General features: G+C 47.0%; 1 protein-coding gene across 3 annotated transcripts in view; it reads left to right on the plus strand.

Moving 5' to 3' along the window:
• Positions 1-16,832, plus strand: part of Jade1 (jade family PHD finger 1) — a 54,367-nt gene that overhangs the window by 29,838 nt on the left and 7,697 nt on the right. For all 3 annotated transcript variants that reach the window (XM_005343935.2, XM_026782889.1, XM_026782886.1), the window contains exons 5-9: positions 897-1,084; positions 3,797-4,008; positions 7,295-7,462; positions 8,448-8,564; positions 11,592-12,113. In XM_005343935.2, the coding sequence (XP_005343992.1) occupies positions 897-1,084; positions 3,797-4,008; positions 7,295-7,462; positions 8,448-8,564; positions 11,592-12,113 (1,207 nt within the window). The remainder of the gene's footprint in view (positions 1-896; positions 1,085-3,796; positions 4,009-7,294; positions 7,463-8,447; positions 8,565-11,591; positions 12,114-16,832) is intronic.

Genomic DNA, 16,832 nt, shown 5'->3' on the forward strand with positions numbered 1-16,832 from the left:
ACACCTATAAACGCTGGACATCCTGTTGGCCTGAGTGCTCATGGTGGACAGCGAATACGGAAGTCCTGAGACCACAGCGCTCTCATGGGCTGAGAGCCCTTGGCTCTGCGCTGTCCCTTACACGGCTTGGGTGCAGCTGGAAAGTACTCTCTAGATGTGAGCAGGCTGTGAGAGTGGTAGCAGCAGAATCGTTCTGGGGTTATGTGTTTAGTGGGCTCCGGCTCTCAGAATTCCTAGGAATTGCAGCTGCCCACTGTTTTCACTTAGTCTTTTGGAAGGTGAGAGTTCAGAGCCATTGCCTGTGGTCTGCAGCATGGGCGGTGCACAGCTTGTGGCTGCTTTTGCCAGCTGTGTCCCCGAGGACTCTGTGTAGCGAAGTCTATCTGGTTCTGACAACTTCAGAGGAGTGAGCACACCTGATTGACAGAAGGAATTTAGAAACCAACTATGGACATGTGGGGTGTGGAGACATGGAGGCGGGTAGGGTAGGGATGTGTGCTAGGAAGGAGCAGCTCTGAAGTCCGCAGCATCTGGCTGAGGGTGTTGTTGATACTTGTGTTGTCCTCCCGCGCACCCCACCCCCCCCCACTCCCACCCCACCCCCGCCCAAAACCAGGGTTTTTCAATAGCTATGGAGCCAGTCCCGGAACTCACTCCGTAGACTAGGCTGGCCTTGAACTCACAGAGATCTACCTGCCTCTGCCTCCTGAGTGCTAGGATTAAAGGCATCCGTCACCACTGCCTGGCCTGATAATTTGAGTTTTAAGTCATAGTTTTTCCGAGCATAGGGGATGGTCTGGCCTTGAGGACTGGAGGAGGAAGTTGTACCTGGCCTCTGAAACTTTCTTGTCCATGGAAGAGAAAGTAATCTGGCTACTTGTTTTCTTGTTGAACAGGGTTGTGTCTGAAGAGAAATCTCTCATGTTCATCAGGCCTAAGAAGTACATCGCATCATCCGCCTCTGAGCCTCCAGAGTTGGGCTACGTTGATATCCGGTCACTGGCAGACAGCGTATGTCGCTATGACCTCAACGATATGGATGCCGCATGGCTGGAGCTAACCAACGAAGAGTTTAAGGAGATGGGTGAGACTGTGTTATTACATCAGCTCACATTGAAGGAGGAGCTGCTTGTGTCTGTAGTGACTCCTGGAGTCCTGTGAGAGGCTGGAGCCCACCCAGGCACAACCGTTTTCAGTCATCTCAGAATCTTTGGAGACCATATTATCTGGCTTTGGTGACAGAGTCCACTTGGGGATTCAGAGCACTGGTGGGCTAATGAGGGACAGTTCCATAGGGTGGAAGCTGGCCCGTTTTGGCTGCAATGACTGGCTTCCTGTCCCTATCTGGGAACCACAACCCAGGGAGATTAGTAGGAGGTCCAGTCCAGGACCCTGCTCATGCCCTACTGTTGTGATGCGATGCATCTTCCCCCAGCTGCATCCTGTTGCTTCTCAGAGTGAGCCTGTAAAGATTGCTCCAAACCCTCTTGATTTTACCTCTTTACACTCTTCTGGCTTTCTTTGAGTGAGGTGTGCCCTAGCTGAGAGCATACTCTGATGGTCTCTCTCCTTGTTGGAGCTGCGTGTCATGCTGTGGAGTCTGGGATTACATAGGTCTCCTCGCATTCCAGCTGTCATTTCCCATGGTTGCTCTGAGGGCTTGTCCTGACACAGTGAACTCGGTGCCAAAGACTACATTAGTGCTGTGGAAGCAGGGTCGGGGCGTGATGGCATGGGCTGTTCTCCAGCACATAGGAAAGAGTCAGTGTGTGCTTGACTTCAGGGCTGGAAGGCAAGCGCTGTTTGAAGCTTGTGTTCTCATGGAGTCTGCCTCGGCCTGGCTCTGCTAGCAGCTTGCCCTGCCATTGAGCTCACCAGCCAGTTGAATGGGACTGGGTAGGATTGAGTTGCGAATGTTGGCGTTTTCTACTTGGTGTCTTAGGTGTGTTGACTGAGTTGGTGTTCCTGGTCTTGTTTCCTGCTTTAAGTATTTGTGGTCAGAACAGGAGTAAGCCTGGGGCTGTGGTAGAATCTGTTCAAAAGTCCCTGGGGAGTGGTATACTATGTGTGGTATATATATCTGAGTGGTGTATTATGCTGATGTAGAAGATTCAGTTCTGTCTTTTGAGCTGGCCAGATGCTTAACACTGTCTGTTTAAAACCGCTCAAAACACAGTGTGAAGCATTTGGCTGGCTGTCGGTGTCCATCTAGTCCAGGGTCCTGTCCAGAGACTCAGCCGAGAGACTGGCTTTGCAGTACTTTGAGTTGTAAGAACTCACGTGGCTGGGGCATTAGGCAAGATAAACTGACTTGGCAGAATAAATCATCCTTTGACATACACTGAACACCAGTTTAAAGATGCTTGTCCCAGTCGCTACTGACCTTTTTATGGTAAAGGTTCCTTAGAAGGCAAAGTAAAGTTAGGAGTATCCACAAGCTAGGCACTGGGGGAAAAGCGCCCTAGTGTGTGCAGTGCTCACCACTATGCATTCTCAATGTCTTCTCTCATGAAGAGAAGACTTCCTTGTGTGCACACACGGCAGCATATAGGCATACGAACATGTGGGTGCTCTTTAAGAGGGGTTGGTCCCTGAAGTGAAGTCGTAGGTGGTTGTGAACTGCCCTGCGTTGGTACCAGGTCCTGAACTCAGGTTCTCCAGAAGAAGAGCACAGCGAGTGTTCTTCTGCCTTTCCAGCTCATCCGCAAAATTTTAAAACCTGAAAGTGATGGTTTTGATTTTATAATGATGCATATAAGTTATAGGCTCAGATTATATCCGCCCACCTTTTAAACTCGCCCCACCCCCTTCCAGGTCTCCTAATACAGCTCCTGCTGGCCTGAGACCCAGTGACTCCTAAATGTTTCTCTGGAATGCCTTTCTTTACAAGGCGCATTTTCCTTATCAGCAATTCGGAGAACATCTGCACATAGGAAGTAGCTCTTTTCTCACTACTAAGACCACAGTAACCACTTTCTTTTATTTTTTTTGTCTTTTCTTTTTACAAGGCTTTATTTTAATTACATGTATGTACCTGTGTGGGTGTGTGCAGTTCCAGGGTAGGTCAGGAGAGGGTTTCAGAGCTCTGGGATCTGGAGTTACAGACAGACAGTGCTGGGAACCTAGCCCAGCTCCTCCGCTGTAGCAGTAGCTGCTCTTGACCCAGAGCCTTCCCCTTGTGCCCTCGGCTTAGGTTTGATGGCTCTTGTAGGATTGTATTGCATTTTATTTGACTCGTAGTGAACTGAGTTCTTTGCTCCAGACATCTCCTCTGTTTGCCTTTCCTGGATCTGATTTCTGTCTGATGGAATGATTATGCATTTCTGCTTGGTGAATTCAGAGCGGAGAGGGATGAGCCAGTTAAAGACATTTGGGTGTTCCTTGTGAAATCTGCTTCAGGGCACTGTTTTAAGCAGCAAGAAAGAAAATTAAAAACAAAACAAAATAAAACCCTGAAAACCAAAACAGGAAAGCCCAAACACCATAATATATGGTCCCGGCTTTCTAAGTTAAATGAGTGTCATAGCAACAGTGGTGCATTTAGCAGTGCATGTATTTATACCCTAGCGTGTTTTTGAGATTGTTTTGAAGTTTTGCTTCTTTACCCTATCTTTTGTAAGGAACAAACTGGAATGGAGGTGTTTATCTGCCGGTTGGTTTGAGTCTCTTGATGGAAATTTCTCTGACCCTCCGATTTTCTTTTATTTGTGTTTTATTTAGGAGTTTAAACATGCCAATGTTTCATTACAGTGATTATTAATGTGCACTTACTCACGTGTCTGGTGTTTTCCTTCAGGGATGCCTGAGCTGGACGAGTACACCATGGAAAGGGTCTTGGAGGAATTTGAACAGCGATGCTATGATAATATGAATCATGCCATAGAGACAGAAGAGGGCTTGGGAATTGAATATGATGAAGACGTTGTCTGTGATGTCTGCCAGTCACCCGATGGCGAGGATGGCAACGAGATGGTATTCTGTGACAAATGTAACATCTGTGTGCACCAGGTAAGGGGACAAAGCCCACAGAGAAGCTGTCTAGGGTTCTGGGGTGAGCCTGTCAGCCAGCCTGTACTCTCTGGAGCCCAGGATGCTTCCAGATGGGGCTGCATCCTCACAGCTGTGGTCTAGGGATGTCATTGCCAACACCAGTCCTAGGGGGTAGGTCTTTCCCTTTACAACCCGAAGGCGCTAGGATCCAAGTGGGAACTCCGTGGAAAAACAAATCCTCGAAGAGGTGGTTAAACTCTACATTAGTTTCCTAAGCTTCATAAATGGTGATTAGAAAGAGCGGAAGCTGTTTCGGGAACATTCAGTTTTGTTCTTCCTTGTCTCTTCCTGGCTTATGGTGGGGTCTTGTCAGTCCTTGCTGTTCTTGGCATGTGGCAAACTTTAGTACTCATGCTGTTTTCCCTGTGTGTCTGTCTCCCCAGGGCTATCTTCTTAGACAGTCCCTAGGCCTGTAGGACTAAGTGCCTGCCCACAGCAGTATGATCTTACTCCAAGTAATCACATGTCCAGGGACTGTTGGTAAAGGTCACTTTTCAGGTAGCGGTGGAGTCTTGAGCGTATCTTTTGGGGATATAGGATAATCCACAGCATTAATATTTGTTTACATATAAACCTAGCTATTGAAGGAGTGTCAAGCTCCCCTTTTTGTCTTCCATTTTAGATTTTGTTTAGTTTTCCCTGTGTGGATGTTTTGCCAGCACGTTATGTCTGTATGCACCACATGCATGCCTGGTGATCACAGGTCAGGAGAGTGCATCGGGTCTCCTGGAACTGGAGTTAATGGATGACTGTAAGACACCGTGTGGGTGCTGGGAACTGAACCTGGGTCCTCCACGTGAGCACCCAATGCTGTTGACTGCTGAGCCATCTGACTCCAAGAGCCCCTCTCCTTGAGCTTTATTTCAAGATGCAGTAGAAAATGGTGGCTGCTTGTTACTGTCTTTCCCTCCAGGGAGGGTGGGCACTGGGTAGTTTAAAAAGCTTGTTCACAGATATAGGGCCTTTTACCTCTCATTTAACTTAAGAGATTTATTATTATTATTAATAATAAAATATATATTTTAATGTTTGTATTTATTCCCTAAGGCTGGGGTTATAGGTTGTGAGCTGCTGCGATCCAAATTTGGGTTGTGTGGAAGAGCAGCAAGTGTTATAACCTTTGGTCTCTCTGTCCAGTTCCTTATTTAACCTTTCCCACAATGATGAAGCGATGTGGATTTGTGTGGGGCCATGTGCACCGTGCACTTCGGTGGTTTAGAAAGCTGTCCTCAAGTACTTTTCCTTGAGGCCATCGGTGACACTGAAATTTAAAACAAACATAGAGGAAGTGGAAGAGTTGCTTAAGTGACCTCTGAACTTTGTCTTGCATTATCATTCTTTGAAATAGCTCTGGCTGGTCCAGAGCTCAGTGTATAGACGGGTGTAGCCTCCGACTGAGACAGTCCTGCCTCTGCCTCCTGCGTGCTGAGACCGCACATGCCCCGCCCACACCCTGGAGACCCTCATCACCCTCCCAGCTGTGGCCTTGCCTCAGCTCTTCTGACCATCATGTTTGCTTTAGTCCATGTTGTATCTCGCGTGTTCCTGGCCTCTGGAGGCCCTGTGGTGGCGGTGTGTTACGATGGGAGGCCTGTGACCCCACTGTGGCTGGTACTTCTCATTTACCTGAGCGACTTTGCAGTCTTCTGGCATTTCCTCTATTACAAGGTTTCTGCCCGGAATCTGGCTGTGCTCTGTGTTTTAGAAGTGTAAGCTGACATCAGGGCTGCCTGCCAGAGCCTTAGCACGTAGGTGGCAGTCAGTTGGCCCTGGTGCTCGCGCTTCGGCTTCTTCTCTCTTGACACACTTAATGCTCACTTCATTTTTCTTTTGGTGAAATCCTCCGTGATTTGTCTTGAAGGCATACTTTATTAGTATAGATTCGCCTTTCCAGGAAGTGAAATTCTGTCTTCAAAGACAACTCTAGAATGTCTGCTACAGAACCTTAGTGTTTGAAGCCTTCATAGACTGTCTAGGCCTGCTTACAAAATCTCTTTTTGCAGTAGACTGTTGACAGCGGCTTACTCATGGCCAGAGCCGCAGTGTGAGTGTTCCTTTGCTGTGCTCTGCTCTCCCTGTGGTTTCCTGTCTTGTGTCCTGGGCATTCAGATTTCATGGCGGTTGTGCTTTCTGTGTCTGGAGAAATAGAGCCGTGTCCCTGTCACTCGACTTCCTGACTTCCAGTTCACTTGAGGATAAAGTTGCGAACAGTTTGCATTGTGAAGGACTCTCTGAATGTGCTCCTAGCACCACTGTGGTTTGTTTTTTCGCTCTGCTTGTTGAAACATTTGCTTTTTCTCTCCAGACCAGCATAATGACTTCAGTTGTAAAAGCCTTGATTTCTGCAGTTTGTGCTGTCTTGTGTAATTTTGCTAACTTGTGCAAAACAGGCTTTGTTTTAAACATCAGTGAGAGAAACCAGATTCTCATTTTTAAGTGTCTTGTTTGTTCACGTGGACAGTGTTGGTGGAGTGTGTCTAGCTTGGGCAGTGAAGCTCCTCAGGTGGTTTCCCACGCACTCTCACCTCAGCAGGGGCTTTGTCGTCCTCTCTCCGTCCCTCATTGTACCATCGTGAAGGTGGAAAGGTCTCGTGTACCCTCTCGGTCTCACAGCCCAGCTGGAGCACGCTGCTCAGTGGTCGGAGACTTCCTATGGATGAGTCTCTCTGTACCACTGGTTACTCTACAATTTTCCCTTCAAGCTTTTGGGACTCTCGGTGCGCAGGAAGCATGCAGCTTGTCTTTGCAGCTCAGGCACATAAGTGCTGGGAGGAGGACTGGTATTTTCCTCAGGGTTAGGACACAGTTAGCTTGTCTGTTTTGTTTCCTCAGGGGTTAGGACACAGTTAGCATGTCTGTTTTGTTTCCTCAGGGGTTAGGACACAGTTAGCATGTCTGTTTTGGTGATGGTTCTGTGGAGATCTTTCTATCTAGGTGGTTTTTAAATTAATTAGTAGGGGCTGGGGAGACCCCTCAGTCATACGAACACTGACTGCTCTTCAGAGAACAAGGGCTGGATTCCTAGAACGTACTCTTAACAGCTTATAACTGGCTATAACTCTAGCTCCAGGGATCCAATACCCTCCTCTGGCCTCTGCAGGCACTCACTACAAAAAATGTGGTGTGTGTGTGTTTATGCATGCAAAAGCTACATAAACAAACAGTAAGTAAATAGACAAAAATCAAATAGGAAACGTAAGTCTTCTCTCTTTTCCTTCCTTGGTGATTTGCCGTGGCCTTACAGGCTTGCTATGGAATCCTCAAGGTGCCAGAGGGCAGTTGGCTGTGCCGGACATGTGCCCTGGGGGTTCAGCCAAAATGTTTGCTATGTCCCAAGAAGGGTGGAGCTATGAAACCCACACGTAGCGGAACCAAGTGGGTCCACGTCAGCTGCGCCCTGTGGATCCCTGAGGTAAGTCTGCTCCTCGATAGCATCTTGGTGGACATGGTCCTGGTTTCCAGCTGGGACTGGGCAGGTGGGTGGAGCGGCTCATTGGCAGCTGCCGGATCCCACACCTCTGTCCCTGACTGCTCTTGAGCCCGGCTACTTCATCACCATACTCGGGTCTGTACAAGGGCTGCTGGAGGTTGGTGGTGTCCACAGAATCACCCCACCAGTGATTTTCTTTTTGGGCACCCTCTCATGGTTGACACCACTCACCGGGCCAGGCCTGGCACCTTTACAGCTGTGTCCTGGGGGTGGGCATGTTACTGCCCCTGCCAGTCTGTCTTTGACAAACTCCATGTAGTACCATGGTGCTCTTGGTCACGTGTCTGTGAGTTTTATTTAAATTCTTACTCAGCCTCAACCTTGTTAATTTCAGATCTGGTCTAATTTATTTCCAGTCCCAGACCTTAACTAATTTAATTTGCATGGCTTGTGATGAGAATATCATTTGTGATTCAAATTCCAGTATTTTTGGTATATGATTTGGTGTGTGTGTTTCCTCCAGAGGAAAACTGCCTGGGTATGATTTACATTGAGTTTTCATTGGTTTGGTATTAACCAGTTTGCGGTTCAATGGTCCAGGCTGAACTGGGGTGACAATACCATGTTTAGCTTGGTAGATTTTTACTTTTACTATAGTTACATGTTCTGATGGAATATATTAAGTATAATCAATCTATTTACTTGCTCACTCCATGGTTTAAGTATATTTACGATGGGGTTTTTTAGTCGTGACAAATGCTTGTCAGTCTAGAGATGTGGTCCACTGTTTAAGAAGACAGGTGTCTGCCTCAGACACTGGGAAGCAGTGGGAAACCTAGCTGGGTTTTTATAGACTGGGGTGCTGTGTCAGAGGAGGCTGAGCTCTCCTCTAGTTTGGAGCTGAGCCCTCACATCTGGGTTAGGATTCTGAACCGTGCAGACCCATCTTGCTGTTTTGGCTCTCTAGGTAAGCATTGGCAGCCCTGAGAAGATGGAGCCCATCACAAAGGTGTCTCACATCCCCAGCAGTCGGTGGGCACTCGTGTGCAGCCTCTGCAATGAGAAGTTTGGGGCTTCCATACAGGTAACAGCTCAGTAAGAGTGGCTTTGTCTTCTTCCACTGTGAGGTACAGAGCGGGATGGGGGTGGGGTGGGCTTTGCATCTCATCTGTTGGTTAGGAGAGGGGAGCTTTTCTGGGAACCCACTGGTAGGCAGTTCCACTTTGCCTGCCCCAAGCCTAGTGTCCACTTCTTTCCACCATTGTAAATTTTTTCACAGTTCCTGGTCAGACCCTGAGTTTTAGATAATCCTTGGCTGTGGCACTTGAGAGTCGCCTGCCTTCCTACTTTAGTCACGTGACATCACTCAGACCCAGAAGCCTCTGTCCTGCCTTCTGGGAATGCCAGTAGCTGAGGTGTTGGGCAGGCCGATGCTTTTGCACTGAGAGAAACGAGCCCTGGAACACTGGCTGGGTGGATGGCAGGAGCAAGCTACTGCCCTGGGTGCTCTTTGTCTCAGATGTTACTTGATCTGAATATAGTCTGGACTACTGAGAGCCATGTAACAATGCTGACTGCATTGGCATGTTCAGGTGCAGGTAAGTGCAGACAGTCATGAGACTGTGGAGTTGGGGAGAAAGCGGTGTCTGTGCTGTCCGTGCCTTCACATTGTCTGGAACTGAGGAATTGATTTCTGGGGCTTGTTGATTATCTATATCGGATTTGAGGCCTGGAATGCTGTGTGTGGCTGAGGGTTTTAAAGGTGAAGTCTGATTCTTCCTTTGGGATGGACCCAGAATATGCCTCAGATATTCTGTGTCTGTCTGTCTCTCCTAATCTCTTAATCTTTGGGGTGGGGGTTGCGGGCAGAAACACTGTTTGGGCAGCTTCTTTCAGTGCTGAGCATACCGGGCACAGACATGAACTTAACAAGTGTAGTTTTGGCTTTAAACAAATTACTTCATCTGACACAATATGTTATATTTTGACTGATCAGTCATTCTCTGAGTAAGGGTTTTATATTCTTTTCCTTTTCTTAAACAAGCCCAAAGTGGTTTTATTTTTTAGTATTACTGTTTCTGCTGGTATTCAGACATCTAAAAACAATAATAGGAATATCAGGGCCGGCATAAGGCACCTGAGTGGATTTGGCTTTGGGACCTTAAAGTTGTGGGTGGTTTTTATTATTATTATTATTATTATTATTATTAATTTTATTTCTTTTATTTTTTGTATATCAACAGAATCTATTGCAAACTAAAATGATAAATGCCTCTGACTGAGATTTGGGTTAGGCAAAAAGAGTAGAGGAAAGGTCAAAAGGATTTGAGTGTTTGTGCAGGTATGCAACACACACACACACACACACACACACACACACACACACACACACACACACACACACACCACAAGCTTGCTTGTGGCATACCAGGGAAATGGCTGTCTCCATGTCCATGTTAGTTAGCTGCTCTTCTGACGTTTCACGGGAGGCGGATGGGAGCCCTGCTCGTCTACAAGGAGAGATGACGTAATGACTTTCCTATTGCCGTTGACCTCCTTCCCAGAGCATTAATCTGGAGAAGGGGCCAAGGGAGGCTGATGACTTTTCATATCTTCACAAAATAGATTTTTATTAAAAGAATTCCTCTCCAAAATGTCTGCAGCTGGGGAGACTGGTTTATGTTTCTGTAACATCTGTTTGCTGAGTCAACCTGAATAGGAAACCCCAGAGGAAGGCCATTTGGCATCTTTTCAAAGTCCTGTATAAATATTCCTCTGCAGCTCATTTCTCTTTAAGGTTAGAATGCCTGGGTTAAGTGTAGTTTAAGCCAAACACAGATTGTGTCTCCGTCATCTGTTCCCACTTGGCTTCGTTCTGCTGGGGAAGTAGAGTCTTTTCACGATAGTGGCCAGGTGTGTCTGTGTGTGTTCTGCCACCAGAGCTGCTTTCACACGTTTCTTGTAATTAAGGTTATTTATAAAGGTACAGCCTAATCTTGGTGCATATATTTTAGGTGATTGGAAGTGGGGGCGGTGAAGGGGCTGGATTTTTATAGTAAAGGATTAGGTTGTGGCTGGCACTGAGTTGTATCTTAAAGACTCAAATGATGAGGGGGAGATCCAGCTTCAGTGTCTGCTCTCTGTGGTTATGGGATGCAGGGTCTGTGGAATGAGTTTAATTAAGCTTTTCAGCTGTCCCGGAGCACAAGATCCTTGGTTGTGCAGCCCTGGCATGCCCCAGGGATCCCTTGGCCTCACACAATACAGTTGCTTTTAAGGGACTGGCTACAGCCTCCGAGAGGTACCTCTTTCTAGGGATTTGCTCAGTGAGATCAGACGGGTGAAGTTAATCACTTTTCTCCTGCTGGCCAGAGGCTTGTGTCTGGATCAAAGGCACTAAATTGTAGCCCTGTGCAGGCGGGGAGGAAGCAGGGTGCTCCCTGCATCTTGATGAGGCCTGACCTGTGGCTGTGCTGACTTCCCTGGGACCTACAGGAAGGGAGCTTCTGATGCAGTGGTTGGTGATTCTGTACTAACAGGGAGACCTTTCTCCATCCTTCCTGAGCCGGGTTCTTGTCTGTTATTCTGCCTTCCTCTGGTGTGATCCTGGAGGCTGCTTCTGGGAAGTCTGTTTGCATTTCCCTACCCGAGTTAGGACTTTTTCCAGCTAGGGGTTGCACTGGGGACTGAATCTTTTAAAACTGACCAGGAATGTGTGTGCTGAGGAGATTCCTGGTCACATTTTTTATAAAACTACATGAGCTTAAGCCTTTGAGAACTAGATTAGTGCCTCAGAGTTCACTCTGTACACAGAACACATGTCTTTGAGGGCTGTACCACCCTCACCTCCAGGGGCCATCCCCTCCCACCCTCACCCCTGTCCTGAGATTTTAGTGCCATCACTGAAGCGAGCTGTAGTTTGGGCTATCAGAGTTTTACCTGCATTGTTCCTGACATCCTCCCCTCCCCTCCCCTCCCCTCCCCTCCCTGTTGATTCTTGTCAAGCTTTCCTGTCGCAGTGAGTGTGCTTTGTTGTCATGTGGGGCGGCCAGCACTAGGGACTCTTGTTGCTGCTGCTTCCTAACGGTGTCCGTCCATGTGACCTTTGCAGTGCTCTGTGAAGAACTGCCGGACCGCCTTCCACGTGACCTGTGCTTTTGACCGCGGCCTCGAGATGAAGACCATTTTGGCAGAGAACGATGAAGTCAAATTCAAGTCCTATTGCCCGAAGCACAGCTCACACAGGAAATCCGAGGAGAACCTGGGTGAGGGGGCTGCACAGGAGAACGGGGCCCCTGAGTGTTCGCCTGGGAGCCCGCTGGAGCCCTTTGCCAGTCTGGAGCAGAATAGAGAGGAGGCCCACCGGGTGAGTGTTCGCAAGCAGAAGCTACAGCAACTGGAGGATGAGTTCTACACCTTCGTCAACCTGCTGGATGTGGCCAGGGCCCTGCGACTGCCCGAGGAAGTGGTGGATTTTCTGTACCAGTACTGGAAGTTGAAGAGGAAGGTCAACTTCAACAAGCCCCTCATCACCCCAAAGAAAGATGAAGAGGACAATCTAGCCAAGCGGGAGCAGGATGTCTTGTTTAGGAGGCTGCAGCTGTTCACGCACCTGCGGCAGGACCTGGAGAGGGTAATGATTGACACTGACACCTTATAATGACTTAGAGAAGAAGATGTAAAGAGGCGAGCACTTGCCCAGAGCGAGAGATGATAGCCAGTCATTACTCTCAGATTCTTGTACACACTACAGCATGAGGTCGTGTTGGTTAAATATATTTATGGGCTGGTAAACTCACTGCAGTGTGCAAGACTGCCAGTGTGGGAGCTGCTGTGTGATTACTTTTCTTTGCATACGTTCCCATTAGTCTTTACTGTTCCGCAAGATCAGATGGGGCATACCTCCATCCCCGCTCCCCTGTCATTGTAGAACTGGAGGGAACTGAGCACCAGGAACACGACCGAAGGGTTGACTCAGCATTGTTTGCAGCCTGATTTTGAGAACTGGGATGTATCTGACTTATATGGGAGGGGTCAGCAGTAGGGGAATTTCTTGTTCAACCTGGGGAGACATTTCCTAAGGACCCATGAAGGGCTCATCAGCTAGAGCTAAGCACTGCCTCCCACTGGCCCATCTTCTAGGCTAATTCACAGGGGCATTCCCAGCTCTGTTGCGAGCAGAGCAGGCTCTGGGTGCTGATGTGTGTGCACGGACTTATACACACACCTGCTACAGAAGACACTCTTGGCAGTGAGGTGCTAAGTCATTACAGAGGTTGTGTACATACAGTGCGTGTGCTTGTGCGTGTGTGCATCCCTGTCGGGGTTATGTCTGTGCGTGTGGATGTGATTCCTGGTGCACAGGGGCATTGGATCTGTTTGTGAAGTCCTTAGTGGTCTCAGTACATACATACTGCATACATATACACAGACGTATGTGTTTATCTCACTACCGGGTTGCCGATTACTGGCTGTTGGCTGCCTGGAGCCTCAGCTGCTGGCACTTCCCCCAGCTGTTTGCTGCTTGGTGCCTCCCCCACTCTATTACCTCTGGAGTCCCAGTTTGGACCTCTCTTCCTGCTGCAGGAATAATTAGGAGTGGACTGTCCTCCCCAGGGTCTCCAGCTCCCTTAGGTAGTTTTGACTGAGGCTTACTAATTGGAGAAGTGTCTTCAGCACCTCTTGCACCTACTCCCCCGACTGCTAGCTACCTATTAAATTCATTAGTGTGGCAGAGATGGGAGGCAGGTTTTCTGGCCTGAAGCAGCCTGTGCGGAAGGCACCCAAGTGGCCTGAAACAGTTAACGCGTATCTCCCTCAAGCCCCCATTTATTAGAGAGGAGTGATTCATCACCTGCTCGGCAAGAGACTCTGACTCATAGATGGTTTGAAATGAGAGTGTAGGCAGGGCAGGGAGAGACTGCAGATGTACTTAGCTGTAAGGATCAGTTCTCACAGCAGCCTGTACCTCCTTGTTAGAGATGGGGTAGTCATGAAAGCAGTTTTAAGTGCTCATTAGAGGCCCTTTTAGTACACCGTCCAATGCTGGCTTCTTGTGATGTCCCTTTCTAGACCTTGTTAGGATTCAGGGTAAGGTGGCTGGTGTTAGGCTAAGGGGAGGCAGGAGCAGGTTGGTGAGGCTCACAGACGCCCCCTGGTGGTTAGTTCAAAGAACCACATGCATTTGTGGTATGTTACTGAGAGAGGGATTCAGGGTCACTGGGTATTTGTTGAGAAGCTACCGTCCTCACCCAACAACTGCTGTAATTGGGGTGCACGGAGCCAGATAGTCCTTGGGAGTGAAAGACGAGATGTTTTCATGTTTTAACTGTGTTTGTTTCACAATCACCACAGAATAAAAGTGTAGAAAATGATTGTGGTGTACTAACTCTTTTTCTGTATTTAAGTTACTGAGATTAACATACAGTTATAATTAAATTCTGAACTTTTTTTGGAGTCGTCATTTTGCTTTTAAGTAGAATAATGCCTATAATGTATAGGGGAATAAATCAGGATTTGTGCGCTCGCGTGTGTGTATGTGTGTGGGTGGCATTACTTAACATTTATTATTAAAAAGTCTAAAGTTTTAATGAATTCAGTGTCAGTTTAAAAGGGTTTATTTATAATGAAAAGTTATGTTTTCCTCATCTGCAATGAGGGCTGTCTGAAAATGCTGAAGTCTATGCCAGGCCCTGGAGAGTCGTGTAGTGCTTTGCAATTTAAACAAGTATATCAGGCCAAGGGCTCATCAGGGCAGACATGACAAAAGAAAAAAAAATCCAACGTTACAGTGAACTGGTTTTCTTAGTAAGTTAGTGGTCTTGCCTATTTAGGCAATAGCAGTACACACCTGGCACGCAAGCACCAGTTAACAAAGGTGACTGAAATCGAGGCATGTGGTCATCCCAGAACAAGTGAGTAGCATGCATTAGAAGTGCAGGTGATTCAGTGATTATGTTAATTGCTCTTTAAATAACCTGGGTACCAGCTCTAGACCAGAAAGTTAGATGACAGGAATGGATATCAGGAGGCACTGAAAAGAGAAAAGATGGTTGGTGATGTGACAAGTGGCACTTCACGTTCCCAAGGCCGCCACCTCACTCTTAAAGGACTCCTGACCATATAATTAGGAGATATATTGCCTCTCTCTAAGAAGAGGCAATCAGTGTTAGCTCAGAATTGAGTGCTAGTTCAGATAAAGACATCCTCCTGCTGTACTCTGTGTAGTTGTATGGAAAGGCGTCAAGTCCTGGGGGACAGTCCTATACTATACGTTTGTCACTTAGTGGAATGGAACTTTTCGAAAACACAACTGAGGCCACAGTTGTCTGCTGAACAAAATACATAAAAGGCATTGGTGTGGCAAGCAGAAAACCCTCTGCAGATGCTCCTGGCTGTTAGGCTGTTCTCAGGATGCAGTCCCTGATGTGATAGTAACATTCTGGAAACTTAAAAGTGCAAACTGAAATCAGGTATCATCATCAGCTTTGTTTGTGACTTGCTCTGAGAGGAAAGTGTGACTTGCATTTAGCCTGGCTTCAGGGGACGTGATGCGATGGGGTTTGGGTTTCTGCTGCTGGCAGCTTAGGGAAGGTGAATTGGGGAAGCTTGATTGAGTAGTATCAGTCAAGTTCTCTAGGAAAATGACTAGATTCCTGCCAAGAATTTTTTTTTGGGGGGGGTCTACTTTGGAGTGCTCAGCTCTCCAGTGGTCAGCCAGAGCTGGATCAATCAGGCCTTGCCAATCCCAGCTGGAAAACATGGCCTTTTTGCTTTGTGGGTTTATGTAGAAGCTCCTCATCTGAGGTCACTGGAAATATAGATGTTCTCACTTCGAGGCCATGGTAAAATCTTTCCTGGTATACAAGCCACCAAAGATGAGATCCCTTGACTTTTCATGGGTTAAGTTTGAGATGTATCTGCTATCTATCTGAGGTGAATATGAACGTAAACTACAATGCCCATTTCATGTTTCCAAAAATCAGAATCTTTATGGTAAAGCCACCTTATGTGTACTGTCCAAAGTTTTGAATTTGAGATGAGGATTGAGGTTTGATTCTTTTTGAGCTACTCATAATATCATTTGGGTGGAATACTACTTATCAAAGAGAATGAATATTCTTTTAGTCATTTCTAGCTCCACGTTGGTTTTCTCTAAAGAACACTTATTTCCTTGCCTGGAATTTTGGCTGTCAGAGTTTGCTATGCCCAATGACATTAAGACAAGGAGAGTGATTTCCTTTAAAGTTCTTTAATCAAAGACTATTTTTAACAACATTAATAATGTAAATGATGAATGTAGGAATAGAGGAAGACCCTGATAGTGAATCAGTCAGGGTCAGCAGAGCCTGCTACTGTTTCCCTTCCTGTCTCATGCCCTCGTGTAAACTGGACTGTCTTGAGCATAGCTGGGATTGGGTGGATTTAGAAAGGTCTGAAAACCACCCTGGTGGTGGTGCCTTCATAACCAGTGTGCAAAATGGCATGGCTTGTGTCAGAGAAGCAGCCGGTGACCTTTGAACTTGCACTTAGAGTTTTTACACAAAGAGACTGCTCAAAAGGAGGACGTATGTTTAGGGTGCCATTGATGACAGTCAGGAGCATGTGGTTGTTTTCCACTACTGCCGCTGCCTCTGAGGTTGTTGAGGTTTTATGGACATCTTCCTGAAGAAAGGTTCAGCTGTTCATTGGTGGGTTGAAGCTGACATTTTGTCTCCAGACCCATGCTATTTAGTCACTCTTTGTTTTCTTTTCTTTCCTTTTCTTTTCTTTTCTTTTCTTTTCTTTTCTTTTCTTTTGAGACAGGGTTTCTCTTTGTAGCCCTGGCTGTCCTGGAACTAGCTCTGTAGACCAGGCTGGCCTTGAACTCACAGAGGCTCACCTGCCTCTGCTTCCTGAGTGCTGGGATTAAAGGTGTGCACCACCACCAGGCCAGTCCAGTTACTTTTACCAGGAGATGTTAGGACCAAAGGATCAGTGAGGTTTAGTGAATTTATTCTTTCATTTTGTTAGTGATGTAGGTGGCTTTAAGAGTAGGCAATATTGATTATGGAAGATTACTGACCACAAACTAGTGAATGTGTACATCATCTGAAGCAGTCTTATATAATGAGTGGGGAATCCCAGCACAGCACTTTGTCTTTCAGTTACAAATGAACTAGTATGAGGTTAGTAGCAGTTTTAAACCATGATCCACAGACTCATAGGTTGGCTGGGGACACTGGGACAGTTTCCAGGCATTAGCACACCTCCCTGGAATACACTGCATTGCTGGGCTGGCTTTGTAAAGTTGTATCCAGTGGACCAAGCAGCTCATCTGCTCTTGTGCAGGGTGTTCTTTTTTTTTTTTTTT

Source organism: Microtus ochrogaster, chromosome 1 (assembly GCF_000317375.1).
Source record: "Microtus ochrogaster isolate Prairie Vole_2 chromosome 1, MicOch1.0, whole genome shotgun sequence".
Taxonomy (NCBI): domain Eukaryota; kingdom Metazoa; phylum Chordata; class Mammalia; order Rodentia; family Cricetidae; genus Microtus; species Microtus ochrogaster.